This window comes from Bactrocera tryoni, chromosome 4 (genome assembly GCF_016617805.1).
Source record: "Bactrocera tryoni isolate S06 chromosome 4, CSIRO_BtryS06_freeze2, whole genome shotgun sequence".
NCBI lineage: Eukaryota > Metazoa > Arthropoda > Insecta > Diptera > Tephritidae > Bactrocera > Bactrocera tryoni.
In genome coordinates, this window is record NC_052502.1 from 50678282 (window position 1) to 50695208 (window position 16927).

General features: G+C 34.6%; 1 protein-coding gene across 1 annotated transcript; it reads right to left on the reverse strand.

Moving 5' to 3' along the window:
* Window positions 1-13502: 13502 nt before the first annotated feature.
* Window positions 13503-13924, reverse strand: LOC120776115. Its single transcript, XM_040106616.1, has one exon. The coding sequence runs from the start codon at window positions 13854-13856 to the stop codon at window positions 13503-13505; it is 354 nt and encodes a 117-aa protein (XP_039962550.1). The 5' UTR covers window positions 13857-13924.
* Window positions 13925-16927: the final 3003 nt, after the last annotated feature.

The window sequence follows — 16927 nt, forward strand, 5'->3', positions numbered from 1 at the left end:
AGTGAAAAGGATATCGAGTTATTTATTCCATCTAATGTTGAATTAATATGAATTATAACACTTGGGTAAGATTGAGACCTTGAGAACTCTATCTGCATCATATGAGATTCTTCTAAGAGAGAAGCAAAAAAAAAGCATTTCGTGCTTTTTGAGGGAATAAGGGAAGACACTTTTGGACCGTTTTCATACAATAAAGCCTTAAATTTACAAAAAAAAAACGGCAGAAGCAAAGTTGTAGACCTAATAGCAACGTTTCGTTTTTCTACTCCAGCGAGGTTGGTTAAAAATTAAGCGACTTTAAAGGTATATATGAAAATGTGATACTCTAAAACAGTTTCAAACAAACGCAAGCGGGAACTCTCCAACAGAACACATATTTCACTTCTTAGTTGAACTTCACAATACCTAAAAGGAATTTTAGCTTTTCCCACTCGCTTTCTCAACCCTTGAAGGATTTTTTTCATTTTTAAGAAGAAGAAGGCATAACCAAACTATAACTTAATAAAATCTTATCTGAATTCCATAATTTTGATGTTTTGTAACCACTACAGTTTTTTTGAAAAATTTAGTTATTTAAGCAAAATGTGTACGAAAAATTAAATAGAGGTATATTTGATACTAGGATAGTCTTTTATATTTCTATATTGAAGAACATAAATAAATATTAATCAACAATCTGATCACGAAAACATTGACCTCTTAGTTTATTTTATATGTACGAGATTTAAAAATAGTCATTAGGTGCCAGGTTAGGACTATGCGGTGTATAACTTATTAAATGGATGCGGTGGTGAAGAGTGATCAGTCTCCGGCCGTTGGTTTTTTTGATTTCTTGAATGACAACTGACAAACAAATGATTGTATACCTCTCAGAGTATACTATTTGCTTGAAAGTGCTTCGTGTACGAATAAGTTTTCTTGGATTCGGCTCATCACTCACGGAGCTGACTGAAGTTTACTTTCGGCTTCAATCGCATATATCCACGATTCATCACCTGTCGTAATGTCAAATACGTATTTACCGCTATCGTATTTTTATACTCTCGCAACAATGTTGCTAAGGAGAGTATTATAGTTTTGTTCACATAACGGTTGTTTGTAAGTCCTAAAACTAAAAGAGTCAGATATAGGCTTATGTATACCAAAGTGATCAGGGTGACGAGTAGAGTCGAAATCCGGATGTCTGTCTGTCCGTCTGTCCGTCCGTCCGTCCGTCTGTCCGTCCGTCCGTCCGTCTGTCCGTCCGTCTGTCCGTCCGTCAAAATCGGCCCGCTGCCACGCCCACAAAATGGCGGAAACCGAAAACCTATAAAGTGTCATAACTAAGCCATAAAGAAAGATATTAAAGTGAAATTTGGCACAAAGGATCGCATTATGAAGGGACATATTTGGACGTACTTTTTTTGGAAAAGTGAGGGTGGCCCCGCCCCCTACTAAGTTTTTTGTACATATCTCGGAAACTACTACAGCTATGTCAACCAAATTCTATGGAGTCGTTTCCTTCAGGCATTTCCATATACAGTTCAAAAATGGAAGAAATCGGATAATAACCTCGCCCACCTCCCATAAAAAGGTTATGTTGAAAATCACTAAAAGTGCGTTAACCGACTAACAAAAAACGTCAGAAACACTAAATTTTACGGAAGAAATGGCAGAAGGAAGCTGCACCCATGCTTTTTTTTTTAATTGAAAATGGGCGTGGCGTCGCCCAGTTATGGATCAAAAACCATATCTCAGGAACAATTCTACCGATTTCAATGAAACTTGGTATGTAATATTTTCTTAACACCCTGATGACATGTACGAAATATGGGTGAAATCGGTTCACAAGCACGCCTTCTTCCAATATAACGCTATTTTGAATTCCATCGGATGCCTTTTCTGTATAATACGAGTATATACATTAGGAACCAATGATGATAGCGGAATAAAACTTTACAAAAATACGGTATTTGAAAAATATGTAAATGACGTATAATGAAATCTCGATTATCACTTTATCATTCGAGAGTATAAAATGTTGGGTGACACCCGAACTTAGCCTTCCTTACTTGTTTTATATTTCTTTCGACCAAAAGATACAAGCCGTTTTCGAGCGATTGAAAAATTTGTTTGGAATCCAACGTTAACAATTATTTTACAGTCAAATGTTCATGCAATATTTAATGTTTGTTAGTCCCACTCATTTTTATGGTTGTCTAACTCTTGGGATATGCCACTTGACATTCTTGTAATAACATTTTGCGTACACTGATTTACCTTCACAAAGTTCGTCTTGGAGTGATCTAAGAATTTATCGAATTCACCATGTCACCAATAAACATCATCGATACACTGTTGCTGAGCCGGAAGTTATAAGAAATAATTGCGGGAAAATTTCCATTTCTTGGGCGAGATGAATATTTCAGGTCACTAAAAATATCAAATTTTATGATATAGTCGTGACTTGTCAGATTGCAACACTAAGCTTGCCAAATCGCGAAATATAAAGTATAATCTACGTATATTATTATATTACAACAGGGCGCCCTAAAAAATCATACTTTAACACGGGTGTAAAAGGAAATCAAAAAAAATTATAAAAAAAAAAACAAACAAGGAAGGGACATTCAGTTCATAATAGAAGGGTTATCCTTTCATTTCAGTATAGTATAGATCTTCTTCTTAATTGTCGTAGAAACCGCTTAAGCGATTATAGCCGAGTTAACAACAGCGCGCCAGTCGTTTCTTCTTTTCGCTACGTGGCGCCAATTGGATATTCCAAGCGAAGCCAGGTCCTTCTCCACTTGGTCCTTCCAACGGAGTGGAGGTCTTCCTCTTCCTCTACTTCCCCCGGCGGGTACTGCTTTTTTGACAACCTATAAATAACCCTATATCTATATCGCTTAGTTTTAGGTGTTACGTACAACCGATAGGCTAATATACATACTCTGTAGCAACATGATACGAGAGTATTATAATAAAAAAAAAAAAAAAAAAAACAAAAATAGATATAATAAACAATGTTGACGAGAAATTTTTTAAAAAAAGTTAAAATAATAAAGTTTTCAGAACCTCCAAATAGAGTCGCCAAGTACAACAAATGTACATTTGTTACAAATATCTTCTTTTGCGGAGTTCTCACCTGATATTATTTAATAAGAAAAGATTATTTTGTAAGAGTTTAGTTCAAGATAATATAAATTAACTTTAAATATGTTTATTTATTTTATCTAAAATTTAAATTCATAAGTCATTTAGTCTCAGTTCGGGTGGAAAGCACATTTTCTTCAAAAGTTTTTATTCTTAAAAAATAAAATAAATAACCGTGTGCCAAAAATATATTTACAATGCTTCAATGGTATAAACTTAGTCAAACCCTCTAATATCGTTTTAAAATGGGTGGAATTTAAAAGAGTGTTCGGTTGAAATTTTCATGATAAAAGTGGATGAGCCACGTCCATAGTCCGATTTTTATATTCAATATTAAATTACGACTTCCACTTAAATACATTAATATTTTCACAAAGTTTTGCTTAGATAGCTCCAATTTTTCAAAACCTCATCTTATCTGTGTGACCTTCATTTTGGTATTAAGTAATGAAAAACTATTCCCCGAAACATATTTTTTTAAGAGAATATGAAACCGAGCTCAATAATGTTTTTTTGTATATGTCTAAGAATGTTAAAAACTCAGATTATATAATAATTTGTATTAAAGTACCTGTTAAGTACTCAGACATGTAAACACACTAGGTAAGCAATAACTCTTTAAAGTAGATAATGTTCATTTACTTAAAATACGCATGACCTAGCGGAACCAGGAAATGTTCACACTTGTGTAAGGAAATCTTTTTGAAAAGATTACCAGCTCTTAGCTGCTTTAAAATATACAGACAAATATTGTAAAATTTTAACGACCGCACCTCTAGGCACACACTGCTTGGCAAACTATTTTGTAAGTGTGAAATAATCAATGACCAGTCAAACATTTCAATTGTAAATTACAAAATGACCAGAAGTGAAATATACGCCTTTTAGCGTGGTTGGCAGCACTGAGTGCGCCAGTAATTACAAAAGCAACGGATGGCTATTGTGATAATGACAATATGATTAGCGATGATGATACTTTAATTTTGCAATTTGTATGCTGGCAATATCATTTAATACAGGTATCATACCCGTACATCCATGCTGGCGCTCTGTTGTATTCAAGTTGATTAATGCTTTTGCCGCTTCACTTTGGCTTGAATGGCTTATTGTCCACTCGGTGTTTGTAATAAAGTTATAATGTGAATTCATTCAATCATATTTGCCCACAAATGGTGTGTGATCATCTTTTGAACTGCTTTATCATCATTGTTTGTATCAACCGTGACTGAAATTGTTTATGTTTAACACAGGCTGAAATTCAGGGAGATTATGTAAGGCATTTATTTAACCCATTAAAAAACAGCTAACCTATACACCTGTGTGGAAAAAACTAAACGTTTTTGTTCCACATTGCCTACAAATATGTTAAAGCTAGAAGAATGAAATTGAATATAGTATATAAAGATAAGACATCTGATTGACCTGCTTATTGAAAGTAGACCATTATGAACATATTGGTACACTTACCTTTACTCTTGGTCATAATTTGCGGGTAATTCGAGACAGCATGACTTGACTGATCAATCCTCTAATATGAGAAAGGTGATTTTTTACTTTTTGTATTATCTTGCCACATGTTGCTACTTAAAGAGTATAATAGTTTGGTCTTCCAACGGTTGTTTGACTGTGTGTATATAAATGATCGGGAGATCGAGATGAGTTGACATCCGAGTGACTGTCTGTTTGTGCGTCTGTCCGTCCGTCCGTCTGAGCTAGCTGTAACTTGATAAAAAATTAAGATATCAATGAAACTTGGTACGCTTAATCCTTGGCATACATGTGAGGATAAGTTCGTAGATGGGTGAAAAAACGCCTTTAAACGAAAATCTACAAGTTCTATAACTAAATGTAGGCTAAAAAGTAAAAAAATGGCTGTGGGCTGTCCCTCTAAGAGGTTTTAAATACATATCTCCTAAACAACTTAAGGTACAATATCCAGAATCGCTCAGAACAAATCACTTAATTACCCCAACCAACACTGTAAAAATGGATGAAATCTGTGATATACCCGTTCACTCCCACTATAACGGTTCAGTTTAAATCCACTAAAACGCGATAAATTAATAAATAAATATGACGGGGGTATTAAATTCCATACTACACCTGGGATGAAACAAAAGGACTTTATAGGAGCCGGGGTAAAAAATGGATGGTAGGCGTGACTTTCCACATTTCGATGAAAAGACATAAAAATATCAGAACTTGCTCAAAGGTGTATCATGTTGACCTGATATTCCTATTTTCCAGTGGTAAAATAAACGAAACCGGACTTCAACCACTCCTACTTCTCATACAACCAAATTTTAAAATCCATCTATTTCTTTCACTTTCCAGATTGCAATTCAATCAGCAATGAATGTATTGGGATAAAACTTTTTTCGAGTAGTATGTTTGAATTAGACCACATTATTACCCAAAATTTTCCAATTCGAACCAAAACTATTTACGTCCAAAGAAACCGCATATGTGGATCAAAGTTCCAATTGCGAACTTTTTATCGAAGATGTCGGTAAATCTGTGAGATATATTATAGAAAAATGAAAAAAAAATGTTGTAATAGTATGCGTGTATGTCAAAAATGGGTTGAATAGGATCAATAATTTCTTTAGTCCCCCTATACCTAATTGAAAGATTTTCGAATGAGAGTTATTTTAATAAAATTAAGGGAGCGTGTTTTTCTAATAAATGTGTATGTTTATCCCTAAACTGGATAAATTCTGGTAAAACTTGCCCTAGACCCCATGTAACTTGTAACCATCAGGTTCTTCTCTGACTTTGATCTTTGCAAGACACAAGATAATGAAATGTTCGGTTACACCTGAAATTAGTCCATCCTTTCTTTTTTTACCATACATGTTTTAATAGTAATTTATTAACAATTTTTGAAAACTAGCAGCTGATGAAGTGGGGTGTTTTAAAAATAGTTAAAATTGTAATTTGGGAATATGGTTAGTTCCAGACATTGAGAAGAATCTCTTAAAATTTCAGTTAAATCGGTCAGTAAAATCTGAAAAATAGTGGGTATTATTTTGAAAAAGGCAGTTTCGAGAAAAGCGTGTTTAAAGTGTCTTAAATAATTAAAAAATTTTAAAATAATTTTATAGATTATTATTTATAGATATCCCGATTATCCGAATATCGATTATCCGAATATCCGATTATCCGGACTTATTCGTCTCGGCTCTAATTGTCAATTTAAAAATGTTTTGACGGCGCAATGATACATGTTCCGACAAGTTTATTTGCGCGTCCGATAATAAATAATGAGAGAGAAGATGAAGAAGAGACTGAAACTTTATTATTATTATCTCACGCAGAAGCTTTTGAAGCTCTTGATATTGCTTTTAAGTGGTTTGAAAGACAGGATGTATCGGATCCCATACAGTTGTTACAACTGAAAGGCATCAGGGACTTGGCCGCAATGAAACGATGTGATTCTTTACGTCAAAGGCCAATAACAAAGTATTTCCAACCAAAATTTTAAATTACATAGGCATTATGTATTACATTATTGATCGTTATAGCTTTTATATATCGTACATATTATCTAAACTACGCTTGTAAAACTTATTACATAATACATCGTTATTATAATTTAAATATTGTATGATTTGCTTTGAAATCGATTATCCGGATTTTCGATTATACGGAATACCCCTGGCTGGTATAAATTTCAATATTCGATCTGAGGATCGTATATATACATATGTATTGGAAATATGGGGTAGGACAAACTTATACACCTATTTTACATATTTAGCACAAGACAGTTAAGAGGGTTTTTGAATCGATTGCATACCTTATTGAAGAGGTTAAGTTTGTCACGAAGTTTGTAACACCCTATAAAGTATATATATAAATGATCAGTATGTTGAGCTGAGTCGATTTAGCCATGTCCGTCTGTCTGTCCGTCCGTCTGTCCGTCCGTCCGTCCGTCCGTACGTCCGTATATATACGAACTAGTCCCTCAGTTTTTAAGATATCGTTTTGAAATTTTGTAAACGTCATTTTCTCTTCAAGAAGCTGCTCATTTGTCGGAACGGCCGATTTCGGACCACTATAACATATAGTTGCCATACAAACGGAAAGATCGGAATCAAGTTGACAATGTATCTTCACAAAAGTTGGCAAAGGTTATTTTCTAAGATAATTATGTAATCTTCGAAGAAATTGTTCAGATCGGCTTACTATAGCATAAAGCTGCCATACAAACTGAACGATCGGAATCACGGGCTTGTATGGAAAACTTTCGCATTTGACGTGGTATCTTCACGAAATTTGTCATTGATTACTGCTTAAGGTAATAACATTATCTCCGAAAAAATTGTTCAGATCGGATTATTTTAGCATATAGCTTCCCTACAAACTGGCCACATAGTTACTAAAAGAAATACACCTGTGAAGGGTATCTTAGCTTCGGTGCAGCCGAAGTTAACGTTTTTTCTTTTTTAATATTAATACGAGATACGAATTGACAGAAATTAGTCTCTAGCCATAAAAAATTGATTTTCCATTAAATAAAAATTAATTAATTTTTTTACAGGTTGCCAACTGTTACAGTAAATGACCCCAAAGTGACGGCAGGAGTCTTGTATTTCAATTTCGCGGTTACGAGGTAGATAAATGCATGTGAGTGTAATAAATAATTATCAATTCATTATTAATACATTAAATAAATTAATGGATAAAAATATTTAATAATTGAACTATATAACTTGTAATGGCAACACTGAAACAATTCCATCAAGGCACTCAAAAGCAATATTTATTTGTTCTTATGAAGGTTACCGTTTTGATGTTGCCACCGCCATCTTTTTATACTCTGAACAGGGTGTACTAAGTTTGCCACGATGTTTGTAATACCTAAAAGGAAACGTTTGATATCCTATAAAGTTTATGTATGTATCGATATCGATAATATAAATGATCAGCGAGGCGTGCTGAGTCGATGTAATCATGTCCATCTGTTCGTCTCTATACACACAAACTAATCATTCAGTTTTTAAGATATCGATCTGAAATTTTGTTTTTATGTGTTTTTATCTTCCTGAGAAGCTACCCAATTGTCAAAACCTGGTCGATATCGGGCTTCTAGATGGTATAGCTGCCTTACCAATTGGTCGATCAAAATCAAGTTATTCTATGAAGAGCTTTTATATTTCACAAGATATCTTCAAGAAATTTAGCAAAAGTGATCTTCCATGACAACGCTATAATTTCCGAAAAAATTGTTCAGACCGTACCCATATAGCATATATCTGCCACACAAAGAGACCGCTCAACATTGAATAAAGATGATATAGCTTTAATGACATATGAATTGCACCGATGAAGGGCATTATAATTTCGAGTTGAGCTGTTTTCTGTTTTCGAATGAAAAATGTAAAAAATAAAATAAAAACTGAGCAGTGAGCAGAATTCGCAGCAGTCCAAAATACCAACTCATGCAAATTAATTTAAAAGCACGCAGACACATGCACCTACAATACATACATATAAATACACACCAATACCAATGCAAAATACGAGTCAACAATTGCTGGGAAATATTCTAGGAAAAAGACTCGCAATGCAAATGCAGCGAGATTTCAGCGATTTCAATGCAACACGTCTGTCAGTGGCACTTGCACTAACAACAAACAGTAACAGTTACAACAAAAACAACAGACAGCATTGATTGTTGGATTAATAACCAATAAAGCAGTAACGAAAAGCGATTTTTGTGTTATAATGAAATTTACCTGATTGTTCCATGTCGGATATTGCGGTGAATGCTGCCAGCAAAATGGATCAAAGTGCAGCAAAACAGTATTATTGAGAGAAAAAACTGTTTTGTGCTATTAATATGTGCATTTGTATGCACATAACTGTTTGTCTGAGTCATTCGCTTAAACAGTTTGCGCACATATAGGTTTGTGAAGGTAATTTAGAAGACACCCAGTAGGAATCAGCTACGTGTTTGCTAAATATTTGATACGCCACAGTTAAAGGTTCCGTTTCCTACAGGGTATACACTCTAAAAATACGCGTATTTATATTTGTATAGTTTGTATTCGCATATTCAGTAATTTCCAATATTAATCCGTTGTTTTATTATGAAATTGACGAATATGCACTACAGTGGCAATAATTCATTGCTCTTATGGTTGTACAAATTGAATTATTTCAGAAAAAATTTAAGTGTGTGTAAAGTCATAGCCATCGATGGCTACTACAAAGTTGCGCGAGTTTATGGGTGAAATAAATGTATTTTTACTGCAGCGCGTAATGAAAATTTAACAGACCTTCAATCCTTTGTACAACTCGGCTTGCAAGTGGCATTTCATTTAATAATATTTCTCATATTTATGTGTTTAATATAGCGCAATCTCGCTCAAAAGGGTACAATCGTATGTACATATGTATATACCTGGTGTATATTGGAGGAGATTTTTGGCTATAAAAAGAGGTAAAAAATCACGATATTGGGCCAGTATTCATTAACAGATGAATTTATAGAACTATGTTGTTTGATATAACATTTCATTATAGCCACAGCGTGTCTAGTGAATATAAGAAGTGCCTGCACCGATAACTGGTAGATAATAGTCAACAATGGATGTCATTTTAGTAATAAGAAAGATTCTAAGTAAAAGTGTATAATACAGAAAAAAAAAGAAAAAATACGAATATCCATAACAAATAAAGAGTTTTCCAAACATCAACTGCCTTTTGATCGTTAAGTTAGTATGGCACGAGCAGCCTTTTGAGGAAAAACGACATGTGCAAATTTTAGATCGATATCGTAAAAAAAACGGACTAACTCAACTCAGCTCGTCACGCTGGTAATTTATACAGCGTTTACCAATCATGGCGGACGAGCTTGTCTCTGGATTTGTGTAAAATGTTTTCAGTGTGTTTAGTAAGCTTCACTATTTCATCTTACCTTGGTTATTATCCAAGGTTACGAGGTTTATACAAAAAATTTCGTGAATTTTAAATTTTCGCGGGCTATGGGCATTTGATTTTTGATTACTCATAGCCCTTACTTATGCTGACAAGGTCGGCCATTTTGAATGTTAAGTTAGTTTTTGACAGCTGCTTTCCTTGTACACGTTAATGTTTTTTTTTTTCGACAAAAAACCGCGTCGCTTTGACATATCTCGGGTGATTCTGGACTCAGTCTACTCCAGAGGGTGACGAATTAAGGGTTTGTATGGTAGTTATGACGTGGAAACCACAACTCAATCCTCCCAATGTTAGCTACCGTTTGAGCCATGACCGAAAACAGCCCGTCACGCTAAGTCGAATATAAAGGTTTTTCTAACAATTTTCTTCGGTTACAGAGGCGTCGTGGATCATGAGTTCTTGCCAAAAGATCATACGGTCAATAAAGAATATTACCTGGAGCTTATGCGCAATTTGCGCTAGGTAATTCGCCTGAAACATCCGGAGTTGTAGAATAATTCAAATCGCCACAGCTCACGTATCACTGCTTATGCGCGATTATTTGGCCAAAAACAACACATTAATGATACCACAGCCAGCGTATTTCCTTGACCTGGCGGACGCTACGTTACCAGTGAGGAGACAAAAACTGCATTGAAGGAGGAGCTAAACAAAATCATAAAATATTACTTTCTATAGTGCGTTGAGAATTGCAAAAAACGATGGAAGAGATGCATAATATTTGGGGGTGATTACTTTGTAGGGAAAAATAGATATTCATCAATAAATAAACAATAAAGAAATACAATATTCACGATATTTTTTCAACAAACTTCCTATTAAAATTCACCTTCTTCGGTGGCTAGTGTAAGAGATGTTCGTGCAAAATATTGTCGTCCTAGATGAAACTCATTTCTGGTTAAATGGTTTCGCAATATACGAAATTGTCCCTATCCGGCCGAAATTCGGCAGTGGGTCATCGCAATTTTTTGGATGTATGCAAACGGAGCCCTGGTAGCCATTTGGCCGACATTTTGTTCATGCATACTAACAATGGCATAAAATTATCTGTATAACTAAAAAAGAACAGATCCCATTTTGACCAAATTTGAGTACAATATTTCATTTTAGCATCACGTCGTTATTTCCCGACATATATACTTTATAGGATATTCAACGTTTTCTTTTGGGTGTCACAAACTTTGTAGCAAACTTAATATACCCTATTTAGACTCAACCACCTCTTCTTCAAAACGTTGATTTCTTAGTTTTTTTTATTCATATATGATTAAAAAGAATTCATTTAGTGCCAAGTTAGGACTATACGGAACATGCCTTATCGAATCGATGTTTTGAGTGCCCAAAAATGCAGTTGTGTCAGTCGATTTGTGAGAGCTAACATTGTAGTGGGGAGGAGTGATCCGACTTCGGCGGTTGATTTCTTGAATGACAAATGGCAAAGAAATGGTTGTGTACCATTTACTGTTCTACGTCGATAGCTGTTTACTTTCGCACTCATATGCGTAAATCCATGATTTACCTTTTGTTACGACATCACTATCGTATTAAATCGTTAATATTAGTTTTAAAATATAATGGCACGAAAATGTTCGCGATATAATTCCATTTTTTGGTCGAAAAGAGTATTTAAAGCTACTGTAAAAAACACAAATACTCAAAACGTTCTGAGTACGCACGCGATCCAAAATGTCAAACTTTACGATAACAGTGTGAGTTGCCAGATTGCAACACTAGTGTTGTCAAATCTTGAACTACAACTCACCTTCACATTAAACATCTCACCTATAATCCCACAAATTGATGTTTTTATTTTAAATATTTCGAGAATGTTTCGATTTAGTTCAAATTTGCTCCATAAAGTTTGATAACTTATTACTATTTGAAGGGCTTTTCATGAATCCACTCTAATAGAAACACCCGTCTCTATTAACAAACAATCATGACCATCGATTCTCGCAATCTATTTTTTCTCCAAAATATTATTCGCCATAAACAGGACCAAAAAGTAATCGTATGATGGCAAGAAAATAGATGTATAAGATGCGCCCAATCAAGCTACCGAAGCTTCTGGTAAGTCACTGTTGATAAGTGTGACTGGCGTTGTTGTGATGAAACACAGGTGTCCCGAAAACGAATATCACGGAAGATAATGTGGCAACAGTTTGTCGCATTTATAGATCTCCGACTGCAGTTGCGTAATATATCGAAGAGAGAAGAATACTCAAAAGATCACGTGGGTCATATTCGGCATCAAATATTAGACATGAGAGAGATGTGGTACCATGTTTGCTTACTTCAGAAAACAAGCGCAACCATGAGACGATTTCACATCAATGTCTAATACTTTTTAAACCCATTCCAAAGGAGTTTCTGCATTATTTGGTATCCACAGGTTAACACAGAGGGTCAAGGAATAGTCCAAACTTTGGTCATCCCACGGCGAGCCTCTTCCAAAGAAGACGAAAACTGATTTTTCTTTTGGAAAAGTAATTCAATCCTGGTATTCGGAATAGGTGATCTTCATCAATTAGTCGGAGAACAGCTTATGGATCACAGGACTATACTTTTCCGAACTTTTGGTTCAATCTTAGGCCGAAAAGTGCTTTTTCGTCATTTCCGTGCTCATAGCTTCGCCATCGGCACTGTCAAATTGGTCGCATTAGACTTAGGGCTGCCGCTGTCTCTCCAAGTGTGGCCCCTTCCTTTAGAGACCTTTCGAACATATTTATATTTCAGATTGTTTATGGACTTTCAGTATCGTTGGGCCAAATGTACCGCGTTTAAAGGAGACTATGTTGTGAAATAAATCCACAACTTTTTAAAAATTGTTCGACCGCCCAAGTATTGCCTGATTTTTTTAAATTCTTCTTAAGACATAATCATTTTATTTAAATATCAAATAATAGTTTCGTCCATTCATAAACATTTTTCGTCAGCTAATAGTTTTGCTGAGAGATAATTGCCCGACTATATAAAAAAAATTATGTTATTCGGGCTTCCCAAATGGGCAATAATATAATTATTTTTAAGTAGAAACCTATCTATAGGAATTTGAAAGTAGGAGTTTCTTACTACAAATTCAATCAAATGATAAATTCAACTTAAGTATAAAGGTTGAAGAGAGACTCTGTTCTGATTATTCTGAAATCGGGTTTCACTAAGCACACGGAACCTGTGGTTAATTAAGGAATAAAAACAAATTATTCTTAATTCATGATTTCGGTTTAATTACGTCTAATTACTACTGTCTATTATATCCATAATTTTGAATCCAATTGGTATCAATCCGTAACGGATTTCCATTCTTTACACATCAAACGTATACATAAAATTGTATTTCACACTTCTATAAATGTAGTTATACATACATACACACTTGATATATATTTATATATATGTAGCTATATAATATATATATATCACTAACGCCTCAGGCCACGCAAAACTGCTAAATTTATTGCATTTTGTATTTTAATATCTGGATCCGATTGTCGCGCACGATGAAAAAGCATCTGTTCGTAGCCAGGATCGTATTTGAATGCCAAATGGTGTAACCAACCGTATACTTGATTTTCTGTCCGCGGCGTGAGATAAAAGGTGCGCGCCGTGTACTTCTGCCGCTTTTCTATTTCCTCACAGTAATGTTTGTAACTTAGCACAATTTTTGGATCTTCATTGAGCGTGTCATGACGTGCATAGAACTTCTCTGTTAAAGCCTTCACATTGTAACTCGGTTTGAATCCCTTACTAGTATCAACTTCCCCGCAACAAGTCATCTTAAACTTTCACTATATACTAATCCTATTTCCTTTCCTAAAGAAAATAATATGTTCTCTATTTTACGTTTGTAGATCTACTTAAAAAAAATAAATATGTTTATTGATAAATAAATATTTTTTCAGTTAACGAAAGATAAATAATTGTTTACTACTTTCACGAAAATTCAAAAATTCATGTTCGAAAAAATTATATATTTGGATTGTGGGGTGAGATTAAGGTGATTTTGTAATGTTCATATATCGAGGATATTTGTAAATACCTAAAAAGCAATAGACTAAAGTACACTTTAGGGTTCTCCAATTGGAAGGGTATTGAAAAAAATGTAGTAGATTTTGTGACTGTCACTTACAGAAAGCAAAATCGTCTCAAGTCACAAAAATTGTCTTTAACTTAAAATCTCAAATTTATAGACTATATCACTTGTGACTGTATCACAGTACAGAATCGCACGGTAAGATTATGTTTTTATTTTTGTATCATATATAAGGTGCGTTCCAAAGAAAACAGGACTTTTTGAATCTAGCGCCCCCTGCTGTCACAATCTATATATCGACTAATGCGTTGGAATCTGCTATCTTTATCGATTGCCCAGTGAGTGATTTCATGACATTTCATCGATTGGAAGTGAAGTTACTGCGTTTTAAGTGACAGTAGTTTGTGTTATCGATGCGAAAATGAGCTTCGAACAAAGAGCCAACATTAAATTTTGTTTTAAAATTGGTAAAACTTTTACCGAAATGCTTCAATTGATGAAACAAGTTTATGGCGGTGATTGCATATCCCGTAGCATAGTGCTCGATGGTTTCAATGTTTTCAAAGTGGTCGTGAGGACATAAATGACGATCAACATGTAGGCCAAACAAAGTCCGTGATCACCAGAATTCATCAAAAATCAGGCGAAATCATCATTGAAATTCATAGAAATGGAATCGAACATCTCCAAAACATCGATTTATCACATTTTGACCGAATGTTCGACGTGCTCGTAGACGTAGAGGCCATTCAAAAGGCTTACACCGGCATACTGGCAACCACACCGGCTAACGAGCTAAACCACTCGTTCGGCAACAGAAGGAGACTATTTTGAATAAAATAAATTGAGTTTGCCGAAAAAACCATTTCTTCTGTTTTTTTTTTTAAGTCCTGTTTACTTTGGAACGCACCTTGTATATATAAAGGATCAGCATAGCGAGCTGAGTCGATTCAGCCATGTCCGATTGTCGGTCCGTTCACATACATATATTCGCATTAGTCCCTCAGTTTTTGCGATATCGATCTGATATTTCGCACCCTCTTTTTTCTCCCCAAGAATCTGTGATCGGATTTGATAAGTGCTTGTATGTAAAAGTTCCTTTCGGCGAGATATCTTCACGAAATTTGGCTTAATAATATCTGATTGAGATCGGACCATTATAGCTTATAGCTATCATTCAAACTAACCGATAAAAATTAAATTCTTGTATGGAAGTTCCTTTATTTTTGAAGCATATTCCAGCTTAGGTGCAGCCATAGTGACAGTAAGAGTGAGAGTGAGAGAGAAAGCTTTTAGTTTGGATTCAAAAAAGGTATGGAGTTAGTAAGAGCTTTAGAGCTTTACAACATAATTTACAAAATTCTCATTTGATCACTTTTCTTTCTATTTCCCACCAGCCGAGCATTCCTTAAAGGTCATCGATATTTTTTGCTAAAATTATGTCATCGAGTTTCCAAGATCTTGATATACGGTAACCGGTTAAAGTAAATAAATTTGAAATTAGTACAATAAAGAATAATACCTAGTCCAGTCTAATGCAGTTGGAGAGTGCACAAATGATACGTACAATAAGTTGCAAGAAACTTTTACCCTTGATTTCTGAACAGAAAGCTTGAAGAAAATCACGAATTTTACATTACTTTCAGTTTTGCTTCAAACAACTCATAAAATAATATTGAAAAAATATTTACATACATATCTCAACAAATACATACATATTTCAACAAAAAGCAGTTAAGAGAATTAAACTTAATATAAAGCTTAAAGAGCATAAAAATATTTGTGCGATGACTTGTTGCAAACCGCAAGTTAAATCAAAATTTCGACCGAATTTTCGCGAGAAAGCGCTCACGGAAAAATTCTATGCGCGCCACGATCATTTGAAGCTTGACGAAAAATACGCAATAGCTTACGAAATATACGCCAGTAATATTGCTAATCGACAGAAAACAGCTTTTCGAGAGAATCGTTTAGTGCCGCTTACCGAAAATCAAATCTACGGTTGGTTGTCACATCTAGCCTTCGATTATAGCACTGGTTGCGATCCTCATCTATTCCGTCATCATTTCCACACACACGAGTCGATAAAGACACAGTTGCGTGTGATTACCGATTGGCTGCGTCACCGTAAGCTTTAGAAGATCAAGAATGTTTTTTCCAATGGAAAATATACATATATTCATATGCTACATATATGTATGTGTATCTGAAGCTGAATATCCCTTTATTTTTGTAATATTTACATATTGGTATAAGGAGAGAAAATAAAGGCGAAGGCAAATATTTTGGCGTTTTCAATCATTTTTATGTAGTCCTCTGCGAACTTAGATAACGCGTGAAACTCTCTCTTCACTCATTCATTTGTTTGCGATTGATCATCTGATGAACGAAGAGATCACCTTCCCGCCATCACTGTATTCGTTTAGTTTGATGTTGCATACTTTTAGGGTATCATACTGGTTGCACTTGAAGCGAAACAAAATAGGGTGTCTCAGGTAAAATTAAATTGTGTTGTTAATTATTGTAACGTGGCATTAAGCAACTGCGAAATTGATCAGATCAGATTTGGACGATCGGCAAGTAATTCTCGTAAATTGTATTTAGTAGAGAACCACATAGAGTTTATTTGTTTAAGAATATGTTAATGAAATATATGGGATATAGTATATAATAAATATATGGTATATAGTATAAAATCTACTATCTCATTCATTTAAATGCACTGTTAAAAAATTGCACTCCTCAACAAATCTGAAGGAAACATTTGCTAATGGGTCTGTTAGGTATTTGAAGTGTCCTAATTATGGATTTTAC

Excerpts from the sequence above, each read along its gene's own strand:
- LOC120776115 (XM_040106616.1), bottom strand. The coding sequence starts at position 13,856 with ATGACTTGTTGCGGGGAAGTTGATACTAGTAAGGGATTCAAACCGAGT.